The sequence below is a fragment of the Ostrea edulis genome, chromosome 1 (assembly GCF_947568905.1).
Source record: "Ostrea edulis chromosome 1, xbOstEdul1.1, whole genome shotgun sequence".
NCBI lineage: Eukaryota > Metazoa > Mollusca > Bivalvia > Ostreida > Ostreidae > Ostrea > Ostrea edulis.
In genome coordinates, this window is record NC_079164.1 from 17,406,301 (window position 1) to 17,421,042 (window position 14,742).

The 14,742-nt window shown below is 35.7% G+C and overlaps 1 protein-coding gene across 1 annotated transcript; it reads right to left on the minus strand.

Annotated features, from left to right (window-relative positions):
* Positions 1 to 6,609: 6,609 nt before the first annotated feature.
* LOC125662405 (uncharacterized) lies at positions 6,610 to 8,900 on the minus strand. The gene has a single exon (XM_048894614.2). It carries the CDS (start codon positions 8,429 to 8,431, stop codon positions 6,980 to 6,982), a length of 1,452 nt encoding a protein of 483 aa, XP_048750571.2. The 5' UTR covers positions 8,432 to 8,900; the 3' UTR covers positions 6,610 to 6,979.
* Between the last annotated feature and the right edge of the window lie 5,842 nt (positions 8,901 to 14,742).

Genomic DNA, 14,742 nt, shown 5'->3' on the forward strand with positions numbered 1-14,742 from the left:
CAACGGGACCCTATAGTTTTTTAAGCGAAAATGATAGTTAAAATGTGAAACATAATTCATTTATTTTCAACGCGGTTCGCTTCACGTTCGTATTCACTCGGAAGTACTTCTGCGCATGTCTTCATATATCATTAAAGGGGTCTATTTTTGTCGTTTTTATCAGCACTTGGAATGAACTTTGAAATGTTTGCGGTAATTTGTTTGAAATCAATAATGAGAGGGCCAAAGGTTAGTATTGAGGTATATGGGAAAAGAATTGGTACTCTTTTCCCTATAATGTGTTTACATTTTTCAAGCAGTCGACATCTTATAAAACTTCAGGGGCGGATCCAGGAATTTTTGAAAGGGGGTGTTTTACCATTAACTTTGATTTTCAAAGGAGGGTTCCATCCTCAAAATGCGTTATGTTTAGTTTGGGGGTTTTTTGGCAAAATTTTCTAACGAAAGGGGACCCCCCTCTGGATCCGCCACTGCTCTTGACGATCCAACTTTGGAAGAAAAAAATAGAATTCTCTATGAAAGCTGATATTTCGTGCAAAGAATTAATATTCATATAATAATTGACCTTGTCGTGTTAATCACGCTCTCCCCGATTAACATGTACCGGCCTTGGGTCACATAATCAAATGCAGAAAGTATACAGTTTGTTTCCGCCAGTTAGCATTTTTTATTAATAACTTGAACTTAAGATTGGCATTTAAATGTATTATAAACAGAATTTCATGTTTTTAAAATCACAATTATTTGCTATTTTTTATTTGATTTTAACAATATTAGATAGATAGATAGTACATAGAGAAATAAAGCAGAGAGAGAATACCCACAGATGGGTGTAATTGATGTAGCACATAAAAATATCCACAAAATAATTGTTGTGTATTTTATTGCATCAGGACATACTCAGTAGAACTATGATTATGGCGTTCATATTACAATAACACTTGTCCCGATAAAATTAAAGAGACTAATAGTGCTAATAAATATTTTATTACTGATATGAATTGATCAGTGTAAATTTTCAAATGTGGAAAGTCCGCATATTAGACAAGGGCAGATAATCCAATATACATTGAAGGTTTGAGAAATTTGGTATCGGTTGTCTTTCATGGGAGTTCCAGAACATCCACACTTGACACTATCGAATATACATGTTTATAACCATATCTTTCGTTGTGGGGTATCTCGCATTCCTATCAAGCTAGACTCTATTCCAACTACTCTATTTGTAAGAACCGGGTATACGGATCATATTATTTCGGGTGGATTTAAATTGATTCATTGTACATAATATTATATAGATATGACATAGGACTATACAGATAACCCGTCCAGGGTAATCGGTAACACGCCTCTTCCGGTGTAACAGCTCAATCTCGGGAAAACTGTCACTTTGTGTTGCTCCTTTCATGTGCTTCGCCCAGGAAAAAATGTACATGTACATACCCATGTAAGTTTTGATCCACATTTTGCCAGAATTCCTGAGAAACTGAATACATTACCCAAAAGAAAGCATGCATGTAGTACATAACATACATTTGTAGAAATATGTCTACGATTTCAGTGTTCAGATAATATTGACAGTTTTAGTAAATATTCAAGTCCGATTTCCGTCTCTCTCTCTCTCTCTCTCTCTCTCTCTCTCTCTCTCTCTCTCTCTGTGCTACATAGAATTTCAACCCACATGAATGTTAACACATTTTAGGTAAATCAACGTCTGATTATAATTCCCATACAATTGACCGATTGCATTCCTAGATGCAAATACTTTTTTACTTGTTTAGAAATATTGAAATTCCGGAGCAAATTTCAATTCAACACATGCTATCATCAAGTATTTAAGCACTGGTTGTTAAGCATTTCTTACATCTTATACACCATTTGATGTGAATGTAACTACATGCACCTCTCCCTCTCCCCCTCTCTCTCTCTCTCTCTCTCTCTCTCTCTCTCTCATTGAAATCAGACAAAACAGAGAATTGAAAATTGTAGTACATGTATAATGAAATATCTCATTTAAGGCCGGTTGAGTATACTTGACCAGTTTCTTTACTTCTTCAGGAGTGTAATTATGTTCAGTGAAGAAGTGAAGAAACTAGTGGAGTATATTCAATCAGCTTTGAGATATCTTTTTCCCCGTAACTTACACATCTGTGTGTATTAAGTTGTATTTCATCTGAACATTTAATTATCGATTCTGATTTTTCTCTCTCTCTCTCTCTCTCTCTCTCTCTCTCTCTCTCTCTCTCTCTCTCTCTCTCTCTGTATGTGTGTTATATAGAATGAATGAATGGTGTTGTATTAACAAAACAAATAAAGATCACCACAGAAACAATCAAATAAAAGCAAAAGAAAAAGCCACGCTGCCCACATGCCAGTGATAGATGTTGTGGCCTGAAGTTTGATCTTTCATTAAAATGCTGAATTCCCCGTAACCTTTTGAAAACTTGCCACATCACCATATCACTGACTGAGCGCACGTAGGAATATTTTTTTTAATTCTCATGACCATGAATGGGGAGGATACGTGAAGACACTACTTGTACATGTACACTGTATCTAAAGTAGAAATCCTCAAAGCGTATTTCTTAAGAGTTGTAGATTTCGAGTGAGCGCAAGCCGAATTTAAGCTGGTGATGGGAAGACCTATTACAAACACCTACAGCAGTATATAGAAAGTATCCAGTGATTCAAGAAATTTAAACTGTAAAATCCGGAATAAAGTTATTAAAGAGGGTTCGGCATATCGGATTAAATGTCAGAAGAACCCGTTTTTGTTCAGAAATTATTTCATTGTTGTTTGTAGGGAAAGTTTAACTTTATCAATATTTATGTTTCAAAGTTGAAACAAAGACTCGGCAGCAGGAATACAGTGCATACCGATTTATACATGTACAAACACTTGGGGGGGGGGGGGGGGGGGGTGGGGGGTGGGGGGGTGGGGGGGGTGGGGGGGTGGTGTATTGTATATATTGTTTTACGTCCCATTAAAGGTTGTGAAGTGCTACAAATGGCCAATGCATGTTGCGTAGAGCCACAGCAGTTCTTTATCGTGACACGTGATCTCCATTGTTACATTCACCTCTAGTGCCGGGCGATTGATGAAGAAAAACCCACTACCTATGTGCTAATCTTTTTTGACGAGGTACCAGAATCGAGACAAACCCGGGCTGTCCTAAAGCAAGCGATTATCCTAATCACTAGACTATCACGATCGGGAGGGGGGGGGGGGGGGGGGGGTGTACATCATATTTCAAGTAAACATAGTTTTTATTTTCTGCGATGATGTTAATATTCATAAAGATTGTTCAATTACTTTAGAATTAAGTTTTATATTTTGCGATGATGTTTATATTCATGAAGAATTGTTAGACCTGTGTATCAGAAGTTATCGGAAGCAGTCTCTGTCACAAGTCATGCTGAGGGCAATTCATAGTGATGAAAAGACTCCATATCAGTTTGGGCCTTGCATATGCATCACAATGTTTTTCTGGTATCACACCGGCAATAATTTTCACTATATATTTCTATACAGGATAAAACGTCATTAAAAAGTCGGTTTGTGAAATTTATGCAACATAACTCAGCTGGAAATATTCTACCTGTCCCGGCTGCCGACACCGGAAGAACAACATCCTATACGGCACTTTTCCACCCGCAAACAAATCCACGTGTTTCTCACATGTATGTAAACAGCCCAAGTGCACACCAGAAATTAGTCTCGGTTATCAACACCTCCTAGGCACCTGATCCCACCTCTGGTATGTCCAAAAATCCGTGTTAGCCCTACACTTATTTATTTTTTTTTTCGTTATAGGAATTATGGGATTTATCACTTTTCTTTTCGTTATTTTCACTTTTTCCTCTTAACAGTTTCTTGGTGAGCATAATATAATATCAAATAATCAATTACTTACCAAGGAACTATTATATTAAAAGGTCGTCTGATTTGTCAGAAAAAGTGATGATAACCAACAGTATCAATAACGTAAACCCCATAAAGAATACAAAATTAGTAGTAAGGCAAAGGCACGCCCCTGGACACACCAAAGGTGGGATCAGGTGACTAGGAGGAGAAAGCATCCCCTATTGACCGGTCACACCCTCCGTGAGCCCTTTATCTTGATCAGGTAAACGGAGTTATCCGTAGTCAAAATCAGTATGTAAAGAACGGCCTAAGAATCCGGGATATTGGAACCATAAAAATTTGGAACTCTCAGATAAAGAAGTTACGAAAATTATGCGTCAGTTGGGCAACTCTTGTATATGAATTAGTGATGAATAACGACGATTCATTCCTCATACAAACTATCTGCCTGATTTGAAAAATTTTCAGAATGTTGCAAGCAAACAACCTAGTGCCAAAAACATTAGTTATTGGATTGAATTTTATATGTTTTGTAGCAGAGGAAAACGCAAAATATCGCAATATCATTTATTTCCTCTACCGTATGTGGTTATTTATTCAGTGAGATTTTCTCGAGTCGTTATAAAATGACCGCTATAATATGATATCATGAATTCATGTAATACATTAATGCATCAATCGCCAGTGACGTAAAGTACATGTAGCACCCCCCCTCTCTCTCTCTCTCATACACCCCTTCTTCCTTGGCATGTGACGTACTTTTCCCGTTATTATCACATACGAAGTTCGTTATTTTTAAATGCAAAGAGGGAATTATCATCAGCCGGTCACATTTTTATAGTAGTGGTGAATGGTAGTGGAAATCCAAGGTTGAACCGTGTACTGAGTGAACTGAAGAATAAACACCCCCATACGATTTTGGGGTTGTTTGGGCAGAACTGTTGTCTGATAACCGAGAGCCTTTAAGCAAATCTAATGTACATATGTAACACTCCAATATAGTGCAGATTCACATTTGATGAGGTTTGGCTTAAACAAGGAATCAAAGTTTTACATAAGAATATATATGAAATTTGAAAACTCCTTTATTTTTTTTTTTTAGAGTTTGCTACTGCACTAATTCATATCAATATGCAAACATTCTGAATTGGGAGTTTTTATGGACCCTTGGATTGGGAAGGGATTGAAATAAAGGATGAAAGTTTACATAATGCATGAATATACATGTAGAAGAAAATATCTTTTTTTTTAAAAATGTTTCAGAACAGAAAGGTTATGTTAGTCATATTGATATTGAGGCATCCTTATGACGTGTGGATTCAAGTTCAGTAACGTCACATCCCCATAGGCTAGGGTAAAAAACCATGGGATTATAACAAAATCTGTTATTAGGTCGCATACTAGCTGATGTGTTTCATCATCAATTGTTATGACGTTCTTTACATACTGATTTTGACTACGAATTCCTTCAAGATATAGGGTTCACGGCGTGTGTGACTGCTCAACAGGGATGCTTGTTTCTCCAAGGCACCTGATCCCCAAGGAACCGTGTTTGTCCTACTCTTAATTTCTTAAGAATCTTCTGATGAAGATCAACAAAGCCAAGGAACTCATGTGAGTGTTCTTGCCTATGGGCCCTTTGTTATTTCAAAGGAATGGTATTCAAATTCTTTCGTGATCGTAAATATCTGTTTCATATTAAGCAACAAAAGGATTTGATTACAATGGCCATAAAGAGTGTCAAACGATCTTATTGGGATAATAATAATTCTTCCTTTCCATGTTCTGGGTAATAAAACGGGATATAATGAGTGCGTTAACCTAAGGGCCATCACGTGACAAATATTGGGCACCTCTCAAGTTCTAATTATGGTAAAATAGCGATTACACTAAAGTTTACATAAACAACTTTTAAATATTTTTAGAAAATCTTTCATAAAGCAACACACGGGCCATTGTGTGTGGATATCAAGACAAGTGACTTCATAGAAAGTTCAAGGTTTGTTCCCGAGAAGAAAATCGGCGAAACTGGAAAACTCTGTCTGACTTTGAATATGTTACTAGCGATTCAGAATAACATTTCAAAGTTGTGAATTCCCAAACTTCATACATGTATTATAAATATTATGGAGTAGGTAGAATTATTAAAATATATTGTAAAAGACCATGCCAGTCATGACAAAGTTAGCAAGGTGCCACAGTGTGTAGCTGTCAAAAATATGATTGATTTCATTAGAATTTTAATGTTATTTTATCTTAACCTGTGACAGTCGGCTACCCAGGTAGGTCAATGGGGCGGATACCCATTTCGGATACCAGTTTAGAACTAGTACCGCCGTACAAGTGCGGATGTCAAGACGAGTGACCTCCTGAAGGAAGTTCATGGTTTGTTCCCGAGAAGAAAATCTCCGAAACTGAAAAACTGTAAATCTGACTATGAATACATTAACGATTCAAGTTTAGAACACATTTAAAAGTTGAGAGTACTCAATTATTCATTCAGTTTGTAAACTTATTTTAAAAATCTCATGTTAAAGACTAGACGAGTCGCGACAAAGTTTGAAGGGTGTCACAGTGTGTAGTCGTCAAATTGATATTTGATTGACTTCATTCCATTGTGAAAAGTTATTTTATCGTAACCTGTGACAGTCAGCTGTTCAGGTAGGTCAGTGGGATAGATATTCATTTACGGGTACCAGTTTAAGACTAGTACCGTCACCTAGATGACCACAATAACTCCAAGATAAGTAACTCCGAGTTTTTATTGCTCTTTAATTAGAAACAGATACACAGTGATCATGTATTAATTGACGGGAATGACCGCAGTTAAATGGGTCGCCTTCTATTTATAGGCTGTCCTCCAGCAATGATTTCTATCGAAGATGCCCTATAATAATTTCGAGATCAAACATAGTTTGTAGTGGGGTATATTACCACAGGTGTAAATAAATTAAGATGCTTCAGATTAAAACGCACGGATATAAGTTAACAGGTGCGTGTGGATTTTATTCGTTCACTGACTGTCAGTCGACACACCTGTAAAACATCGCGGTAAAGTAGATATAATGAAAGTACACCATGATCTAAATGAACTTATGTAAGACTGGTCGTGTGTTACACTACGGTACTTTGTTTAGTCGGATTGTTCACACCTCGCTGTACCTGGTCCACGGATTCTATTGTATCGTACACATCTTCGCGATCTTTTACATCCGGGGCGATACCTTTGGGCCCTCTCTCTCTGTGCTCATGGTGAATGATAGCGGTGGTGACAACCTTGTCGTTTTCATACTCGCGGTTGAAAGCTTCGGGGTGTTGATGTATATCTACAAAGCCTGAGTTGTACATTACGCGGAATTTCTCGTTGTTGTACAGGTTATGGTGTCCCAAACCAATCACAGCGGTTTCGTCAGGGTCGTTCACACATGGATCATCATTACCGTAGTCTTCCCCATGATGATCTTTCTCAAAGTCTTTTAGTTCCCGGATGGAGGAATATCCCGTATCTTGGGACCCCCCATACACACTTGCATTTTCGGACGTCATTTCGAGATTCTCAGACAGATCGACTTCCACCAAACTTGCCTCGTTTGGTTTCTTTATGACTTTTGCATAATGATAGTGTTCACATTGTGGTTCTTTGTTGTTCGATTCCTCGTTGTCATTCTTTCCTTGATCCTCTTCCTCGTTTTCCGGATCTGAGATAGAATTATAAATGCCCTCGTCCGCGACACTCTTTTTATTGTAGGTTTTCATCCTTTTGTCCTTATGATTGGGGTAATTATTGTCGTGTTTATGGGGGATGTCAAGTTCTTTCGTATTCATATTGAGATCCGTCAGTTCAGGCTTTGACCATCCATGACAAATGTCCGTACAACTGTGGTTTATAAAGAATTTCTTTATCCCCTCCATTCCTTTGTCCCTTGGGCCAAAATCCTTATTTATAGAATGAATAAGAGGCACAGTGAGTCGGTAACTCGCGTCCAATCTCACACCTTTCAGTCCGTGTAGTAAGTACTGACCTTTACTGACATGGAAAGAGAAATGAGACAAAGAGTCCATGATGGCATCAGGGTGTCTGTCAAAGTTTTGAAATTGTCCGTGTAAGTATGGTTCCACCACGAGGTGTTCACCAGCGGTCATCGTCCTGTGGTTATAATCCTTAAACTGCATCATAAATTCATTCCATTTACTGTACCCAGAAAACTTGGCCTCATATTCGTTCACAAACTCAATGTCTAGTTCTAGATCCTCGTCTACTACACGGTCAAAGCGAGCCAAGACATTCCGGGACAGACCCGATCTAGCGAAGTAGAACCCCCAGTAGTCGTCTGCAGCCGGTCGTTCTCTGCGAACTTTCACCACTACATCCCTGTTACAGCCATCGTCTTCTCCCACCGGAAGCAAGGTACCCGCAAAAATCAAGAATCGTTTCGTACGGTATTTGGGCTCGAAGTCGAAGTTCACAAACTTTACATACTTATCGTCTGTCTCGAACGGCTGTGAATACTGCAGTACATCGAATCCGAGAAGATAGTTCAGATTTTCACACTGACACACACTCATGTTCACTGTCCAGTGTAGGAAGTCTTAGATCAGCATGGTATGGCACGAAAAATCCACTTTGACGATCAGAACACTATGACAGTAGTTCAGTATTACATATTCACGTGTTTATGCAGTGTGAGGATCCCTTAAAATTTGACATTTTATATATCAATTTCATCAGTTTACCTACTCTACTACAGAGCGTGTTCCGCTTTACCTGGCGAGATAGACCTATCTAATTTTGGATTGGGGCTACGCCGACTAATATTGGTTGAACGGTACGTAACCCCTGATTTTCCCGTCTGCTAAACAGCACGCTACAACTTCGTTGTTAGCCTAATCTGAATACCAAAAAGTTGATGACTTTTTCACATGGTCAAATACCATGGCAGTCAAGCGCATCAATTCCATGTAGCAGATGTGCGCCAGAGTGAAATCGCTCCATCTTCGTATTCATTCTCGAAATCTCAAACCGCGACATTTGCAAGTTAATCTGGAGTAAACAAAGTGTACTAGATAATCCATTTATCAACAAACAAATAACCATTGTCAACATTTTATTGTGTTTCCTGTACTTTAAAAGTTTCCTTTTGTTCATATCGCTGGCTAACTACAAAACACGATACATAGACTTATACGTAATATTATATGTTGTTGCATGTACCCCCTCGTGTTAAGTTAGTGTGTCTTTTGTTCAATGCAACATAATGTATTTGTCTCGCCCGTAGGTAAGTATTAATTAGTGGTAAAAACATCAGGTGTTGAAGCAATTGAAAATATCTAATTACTCGCATTTGATTGAACAGCTTATGGTTGATATACTATTTCTATATTTTTATTTTTTTAAAAATCAATTTAAACGCTTGGGCACATTTATTTATGATACATTCATGTTTTTGTAGATAAAGTTTTATATTTATTGCATTGGAGATATCGAACGCAGCGAATCCCATAACAAACAGTGTAACATATATTCTTGAGTCATGTGTTTAAACCAATTTGTCTTTGATAATGTCGCCACCCAAGTTAAACATAAGTACGGTACGTGGTTACCGGCACAGACAGGGTAGAGATATTTATAATGCACTACATACAGCGGTCACTGTTTACTCAGGTAGATATCAAAGATCGATCATAGGGAATTGACCTTGTGTCTGATAATCTCCATGACATTGGTCCTAAGACGATCGAAATATTTTTTCTACCATACTGTAAAATAAAAAATCCCAGATATATTTTGTTAAAAGATGTGTATGTATATCACTTTCTCCCATAAAGGAATAAAATGCAAGATTTAGTGCTCTGTTTATCACTGTTATCAAAGTTAGGAAAATTCTTGGCCGAGGGCTAAATGCAACAAGTGCGGCGTATAAAACTATGTTTTGACAGACATTAATAATTCAAACAGCCGTCGTCATTATTATTCAGTTAACATTTCAAGGTTCATCTTAATTATTTTTTAAAGTAAAATGTTAATTACTGTGAAATGTCGTTCTTCACTGAGTGTATTAAATTTGAAATTGTTTAAGAAATGGTCTCTTGAAAGCCATTGTTGATTATATAACGAGAGACACTGCGTTTTACTGTATTCTCTTGAGGACGAGATCATCCTTACGGTACACTGTCATGTTCATTGTTATCTTTGATCCCCAGAAATAAATTAATTGAACTGAAACTTTCCCTAAAATTGCTCCAATGTTTTGTGATGACAGTGTCTAGTCAGATCAACATGTTACGTAATATGGAATTTAAGAACACGTTCCAGCAGAATAAAGTTCCTAAACACACTAAAAACTGTTTTCACTGTTTCAGAATTACGTAATAAAAACCACAAACAATCCTGCACGTTCGCAGTGTCGCGAAGAATCGGAAGTGAACGTTTTATATTTCTAGACAGGTTAAATTAAATTGACCAATTTTTAAATCTACCTATAAACATATTTTAATTAAGGAAGAAAAGATATAGAAATTAGTTTACCCACATGTCCGCTACATTAAATGAGGGGATGGCCATTTGTAATTTGAGAAAATATTACCATAATCTACGACTATAAAAATTAAGGTAGCTCATTACACCAACATTTTTTTAAAGTACGATTTCACCATCGAAAGAGTGATACAAGCTCTCAATTATTTCAAACTAATTTTTGGTGATATTTTTCCGGAATGATAAATAATATGTTTATTTTGCAAATAAAAGACTCTAGAGTCCGGTCCAAAGTTCGTTTCATGATTTGATGCATGATATGAAAATCTAATAAAACATGCCTCAACGATTCAGGTAGAGGTTCTAATTTTTTAAACAAAAAATATTTATCAAATTTGAAATTGTTATTTGCTAATTATTTTATTTTAATTTATGGATAAAATCATAAAAAAAAACACGTCAATTAGAAAAAATATATATCGAAGAGAGATATTCCAAAAAGCAGTTGAACAGAAATGGTCGAAATTCAGGAAAATTGCTAACCATGCCCGATCGGAAATATAAAAAAGTAATCATATAGAACATTGTAATTAGAAAACTTCATTCACTTGATGTAAAATGGTTTACAATTCAATTAAGTTATGATGGAAACTGACTTCTTGATGAAAAGTGCATACAATTAGCAACAATATGATTATTTCAGTAATTTCTATCAAATTTTGATCGGGATCGATATTTTTTTCTCTATCTAAACAATAGCGATATATCTGTAATTTGGTCAATTTATTTCAAATTCTTTAAAAAATATATTTGTCTACTATATATTTGTTCTAATTGACATGGATTTTAAAGATTTTATCCGTGGATTAAAAAAAATTAACAAATAATGTTTTCAATTTTGTCCCTAAAATTAGAACGTCCATCTAAGCCTTTCAGGCATGGTTGATTGGATATTCATATCATCATCAAATCAAAGCGAACTTTGGACTCTAGATTCACTTATTTGCAAACACAACACCTTTTTTTTATCATTCCGGATAAATAAAATCATATAAAACAATTGAGAGCTTGTATTACTTGTTTGATGGTGAAATCATGCTTCATAAACTGTTAGTGTAATGAGCCACCTTAAATGACGTAGCTTGTAAGAGTTAACATCGTGTGCCCCAAGAAATATAGAATATTACACGTACACACGAACACACATATAAACCAAGCAAACACGTGTACACATTTCCACATCGCGATATTTACATTTTCCAGTGTTTTGTCAACAATAAACCTGTGCTATTTCAATGTACACGTATTGTATTTCTCGATATAAGCACTGACCTTTTAACTTGACATAACACCTATTATATTACATAAATGATGTCAATATTAGTAATAAAAGCCTATTAGTTGTTTGAAAGGGGACAACCGCGACATTTATTTCAGAAATCAACTGCACTTTTTGGTAGCCTTAATAAAGCTATATGTCAGATATTCTTGCTGGATTAAAACCAATACTGTGTAATGCATAGACCTTGTCTCACCCACGTAGGTAAGCTATAAACAAACGGAATTATTCAGATGCCAGTCCGTACATAATGCATAACATGCCGATACAGTGGCTCCATGACTTTCACTTCTATTATTTACATAATGTATGACTGATGATTTTGTACATGTAAAGAAATCAAATGCATGGATTACTTACGGCCATAACGCAGTAAGAGACTAGACATAGTCCACGAACGCTTGATGGATTGTAGTTTAAAAATAACAGGGATGCATGGATAGGTATATATTTTATCTACATACATATTTCAGTACCAGTACAAATAAACAATTCAAGGTTCAGTGTGTGATGGTGAATTTGCATGATAATTTTCTGATGCATATAAAATATACACGTTTCTTATAATCGTTACAGAATTCAGCATGGTTGGTATTTTTTATAAATTAGATATACACATGTGATTTTCTTATCTTGAATAAAAAAGAGCCCAGATCTAGACCCGGTAGTGTTGTGTGATTGTTCTGCTCCACGTGGAGGCGTGTAGTAAACGCTTATAAGATAGCATGTCAAGTACACTGTATCGCCTATCGAATCAACTGAAGGGGTGTGAAATGGAGACCGTGGAGTTAACTCAGTCTAATTCTTTAAAGAGTTACACGAGTGATCACATTACTTAACACTATACTTGCATTCAAAGGAAAGCATTTTGACAAGGAAGTCGAAAATTTTACAGCGTGGGCATGAGACCTAAACCCTTTCCATACGTTGTTTTGTTTTTATTGTTTTGTAAACAATTTGCATACATGTATAGCACAATATGAAATTATATAGGTTACAATACAAATATGCATAAACAAAAATCATGTAGGAATACGAGAGAGAGAGAGAGAGAGAGAGAGAGAGAGAGAGAGAGAGAGAGAGAGAGAGAGTTATTGACAGGTTAGGTTCCACTTCTTATCTTTCTCGTTATCACTTACCATTTTTGTAAAATATTATTTTTTTTTTGTGTGTTCCATAAACGTGTTTTAAGTAGGATATTGCAAAAAGAATGCTCAATAATTTCTCAATACATCTTGATGTATGAATACTGTATTGTACTTCAATCAAAGGAAAAATGTATTTTGTATACAATTATTTTTAACATGAATACCTTAAAGAAAAAATTTGGGGGGTAAAAATAAGTTGAAAATTTGCTTTATTTCATCTTCTAAGTAAAGATAAAACTCATCTAGGAATTAATGAACATGATCACATTCCCATGTGATTATGTTCTATTATTTCCCCCTTTCCGTGACATCGTACAGTTTACCTTTAAAAAAAATTGAATAGAAACGAATCTGTTGCTAAATTCTGTTAAAGTGTGAAAGTATTAGTTATTTTGAAAGGTAGTGTGTAGGTATTTTTTTTATTCTCTGTTACATATATCTAAGAATTCGGGCCATCTTATTGTACCTGTTATCACCGAAGAACTTCTGTTTATAAAATTTCTTAAAAGTTGTTTTTGGCCATACTCTGGGTCAAGGGAAGCAACTTCTACTAGCCATTTCGTCCAAAGATTTTGAACCCCCACGCAAGCGCAGGAAATCACAAAAAGTTTTTGAACTGTCTCACGAACGCCACACATTTATGGAAAACAAATTCTGTTTACCTAAAACGTTTTGGAATTCTGCTCATTCTTTGAATGTCTAAATCCTTTTATTTGTGTCATTATTTCTTGAAAAACGTTCATCAATGCCTATAGGGTGAGAAAATAAATCATTCTCAGAGATCCTTCATCATTCATACAGGCAATAATTACATGCAGCTATTGAGGGGTTTCAAGATTGCAAAAGTACGCAGCGCCAAAAACAACTTAGCACAGGTATAGCTTGTTCTTAGGGCATGGGTAAATATACAAGTTTTTCATCATAATTAAAGAATTTTGGGGATTTACAGTTGGAGGGAATTGCTTCTGGCTAGGATTTTCTTATTCTGATGATTTACAAATAATAAGGAATATAAAAGGTAATTGTACTGTTTATTACCAGGAACTATACAGTCCATAGGTTTGACGTATGTGCATAAGATAATTTGTATAAAATAAAGTATAATCACTTTCAGAGTGACATATACTTTGGGCAGAGCAGGACATAGTAAACAAATATTCAATGACAATTTTTAAAATCATAAATCATAAACTAAATTATCCCGACCAAAATAAAAAAAAAACCATACTACTAATGATAATGCATGCAATAAAAGCGAGGATAATCACCTGCATCATATGATAAATTAATTTTCTCCTTTTAATTTTGAACAAGTTTTAAAGCAAATGGAGTTTTAAAGTGATTAAAAATAAACAAACCAGTATATAATGATGCCTGTGAAACTTATGGATATATAAAAACTATCTCGTCTTGTATGAATCATGTACTAAGTAGCTTGTTAAACCTAGTAGTATTTGCCCATTCGATCTGGTACCTCGCTTCGCTTCTAACAAACCTATAACCACAATTCCATTGGGTTTTTAACGATAATTAAACTATTTCTTTAATTGGGCCCTTTTATTTAGTAGTCACCATCTTCATCGTCATCAATATAATAATCTCGTTTGTTCAGTATTCACTCTATTGTAGAAGGTATTAACGCTTTTGAAAATAAGATGACGTAGCTAGCGGATCATCTATCTGTCTCTATACTGTAGCTCTTGTTCAAAGAGAATCAATTCTGTTGTCATCGTTTGATTGTGAGAGCCTAGATCGATATATTTTAATGATATCATCTACGTCAATGCGAAGGGGATAGTATGTTTTCCGCCCCTGTTGGTATTTAGAATTTTGCATTTCATTTTTTGGTAGAATCACTGACTGTGTTCTAAAAAAAACCGCTTACAAATGATTCTCTTTACGTCATCGTAATACA